Genomic DNA, 3,429 nt, shown 5'->3' with positions numbered 1-3,429 from the left:
TTAATTCCTGAATTAATGCTAGACCAAGTAATATTATCAAATTATGTGTTCTAAATTTTATGAATAATTAAATTTAAAATACTTAGTGTTTTATACTCCATCCGTCCCCTAAAAAGGAATACTTATTTTGTGGACAAAGGGAGTAAATCAATAAAGAGGGACACTCATGTGAACGCGTGCTCACAAGAAGCGTGAAATGGACGCGGCACTGGTGGTGTTGAGGGGAGAGATGGCGCCGGTGGAGGAGGGTTGGAGGGGACTGCAGCGGCAAAGGATGGCTAGGAGACAGCGGTGGGGGAAGAAGAGGGGGAGAAGTAGTAGTTGCAGGGTTAATTGTGCAAACACGAAATGTTAAGAAAAGTGAGTGGAAAAAAGTTAGTGGAATATGAGTCTCACTTAAATATATTAATTTTAAATGAAATGGGAGTAGAATGATTTAGTGGAATATGAGATCCTATTACCATTTATAGTCTTAATGAACTGGTACTCCTATTCGCGGACGGACTAAAATGAAAAAAGAGGACGCCTATTCGAGTACCATCTAATTGGAAACTAGTCGGAGCTTGATGACTTTTTCATTCTTCCTCAAAAAAATATTAAGAATAATTTTTTCATTAGACAGGTACGAGTACAATTTGGCGCTCTCGCTAATAAATCTATCGAATATAGTCATTTCCAAGTTTTTGAAGATAATAAAAATAAATACTCCATCCATCCTTATAATTTGTCACTGTTAGACTCGGCACGAGTTTTAAGAAATGTAACAGAAAGTGAAATGAAAAAGTTAGTTGCATGTGAGTGCTACTTTTATATCTTAGTTTTATAATAAAATATGAGTTAGTGAAATGTAAAGGTTCACGGCTAAAACAGGTAAAAATGAAAGGTAAAAAGTTTGTAGAGACCGACGAAAATATGAATAAGTGTCAAATTTTTAGGGACGGAGACGAAAATATGAATAAGTGTCAAATTTTTAGGGACGGAGAGTACTAGTTTCCAAAATTTTTTCTTATCATTGACAATTTTATATTTATTCAGAATATGAAAGATAATAATTGTAAATTAAGTAATTTCACCTAATTGCTAAGAAAAAAAAGTTAATATGTCGGCAGCGGAATGAAAATAATCGACGAACAGAAAAGATAACAAAACTTGCTAATGAAATCTGATCAGAGAAAGCATAGGCACACCAATCTTCCTTAATCCATCATTTGTGTATCACTTAGCTTATGGATTAAGCATAACTTTAGCTACCTTGCTCTTAACTTTGGTAATTCGCTGTACAATGTTCCATGCTTTCAAAAATGGGCGATATAAATCTTCCATATACACCTACATTAGCCAATGCACAATAATTAACGTAATGCTGTTAAAATTAAAGTGTATATTTTCAATTTTTTTCTTATCATATTATTTGAAAATTCCCCAGCCTATCATATTTGGGCGTTTTCTGATGAATAATGACTAAATTAAGAAACCTTGTACCAGGCCGGAAATGCCAATATGAATAAATACGAAATTTTTATGAAATTAGAATTTTTAATATTGATATCATACCCAAATTCGATAAACACTATACCATAATATAATTCATTATATCTTACTCCCTTTGTCCCCAAAAAAATAGACAAACTTATAAATACCTTGGATTTTAATGTACAATTGATGAAGTAAGAGAATGATGAAAAAAAGTACTAAGAAAAAGGGAAAAAGTAGTGGGATGAGTGTTAGTGAAATGAGAAGTTCATATTATAAATGATGTGTATGATTATTATTTGTTGTAAAATTTTCATATTTAAACTTAGTCTAATATTAGGGCTGGCCAAAATGATAAAACTAATCTATTTTTTTTGGACAGGGGGAGGAGTATGATACACCGAAGTTGGAGTATATTTTTTTGATACGGGAAATCCACAATTCAGTATTTTTCCCACAAAATGGATAATGCACCTAAGAACAAGCAATATATATGTACATGAAATGATTACCCCTGAATCGCCAGTGAAACCCATCAATTCGTAACGTATAGCTACTCTTCTGATCCTCATACGGTATGAATTGGGATCACGCCATTTGGATGTCATGATACGTTCTTGGTCACGAGAATGAAGCTTCTTGTTATATATAAACCATAACAGAGCCTGCACAATAACAAAGTTTAGGCAGCCTTGATAATGGATAATAAAAATAATAGTACAACAGAGATTAGAAAGTATACATACATCAAACAAATCTGGTTCAACATCCGAAATAACAATGTCCGCGTCTGAGGAAGGTTTTGGTAAAAGAGGAGGGCATCGTTTTTGTATTATAGACCGCTCTGCGAAGAATCGTTGATCATCTACTCGAAAAAACAGGAAAGGATGAATTGGCGGGCGGATGGTATTGATAAAAACCCCAATTGTTGCCTTAATCTTTAGGGAATATCCAATTCCAATGTGAGAATCCATTTGGTGGCTTTGCCAGTTAATACTAGGAGATGTATGTCCACCTTGGACGGTAAGTACACGCCTATATAGGCCTCTTTTACGAAATGAGGAAGTCTTGGCCGCAAGTGATACTATTGGAAATGGATATGGATTTACAGTGTGGAAACTAAGGAGCAGCTCAGCTGTTTGTTTAGTTTCAATGGCAAATGATGAAGAATAGTTGATGTAGTCAGTTTCTGTAGCTCCAGCTGGGTAGAATTTGATCTTGAATGAATGACCATTCGGCCCATCGAATGTCGGGCTTTCGAGGGCAACCCCGTACCCAACATTCCTATGCTCCTTGTAGTTTTGCACTCTCCATATGTAACTTACTTTTTCCACTATTTTTCCCTCCTCTACCATTGATGCAGTAGATCAAAATCTGACAAAAATCATCAATTCAATAGCTACAATAAAGCAATATGTATAACGAAACTCACCAAAGAAGCAATGTACTTAGCCTCAACACTAAGAGCTTCTTCTTCCTTTTTTAAAGCAAACTCATTCAAATTCTGTTTCCGAGTTTACTGCATTACATTTCTCATTGACATTGTCTCTTCTTCCTTTTTTAAAGCAAACTGATTCAAATTCTGTTTCCGAGTTTACTGCATTACATTTCTCATTGACATTGTCTCTTGGATTTCTTCTCTCTATTTCTATTTATATCGTTTTTTAGGAATATTATTTTTTTACAATTTATTCTATTTTCGAAGGTAGATTTAGATCATAATATGGAAAATAGTTTTAGTTTTTAAACTGGATCAGACTGATTGATCGTTTTCCTGTTTATTTAATTTTTTATTCCGTTTTTTAAGGTAGATTTAGTTCAGATAAAATGTGGGAAATAATTTATTTTTTAAACTTGATTTGATTGATAGATAGATAGATACGTCATACGAATACACATTAGCTGTTACGTAATGGTATAGCAAAAAAATCGATAAAATGTTGTACTATGGCATAG

The 3,429-nt window shown here is 33.7% G+C and overlaps 1 protein-coding gene across 1 annotated transcript; it reads right to left on the bottom strand.

Moving 5' to 3' along the window:
- Window positions 1–1,081: 1,081 nt before the first annotated feature.
- Window positions 1,082–2,934, bottom strand: LOC121776531. The gene is made up of 3 exons (XM_042173695.1): window positions 2,220–2,934; window positions 1,986–2,138; window positions 1,082–1,329 (listed from the first exon to the last, which is right to left on the bottom strand). Exons 1-3 carry the CDS (start codon window positions 2,826–2,828, stop codon window positions 1,225–1,227), a joined length of 867 nt encoding a protein of 288 aa, XP_042029629.1. The 5' UTR covers window positions 2,829–2,934; the 3' UTR covers window positions 1,082–1,224.
- Window positions 2,935–3,429: the final 495 nt, after the last annotated feature.

This window comes from Salvia splendens, chromosome 18, assembly GCF_004379255.2.
Source record: "Salvia splendens isolate huo1 chromosome 18, SspV2, whole genome shotgun sequence".
Classification (NCBI taxonomy): domain Eukaryota; kingdom Viridiplantae; phylum Streptophyta; class Magnoliopsida; order Lamiales; family Lamiaceae; genus Salvia; species Salvia splendens.
This window is presented reverse-complemented; position numbering and strand designations above follow the sequence as displayed.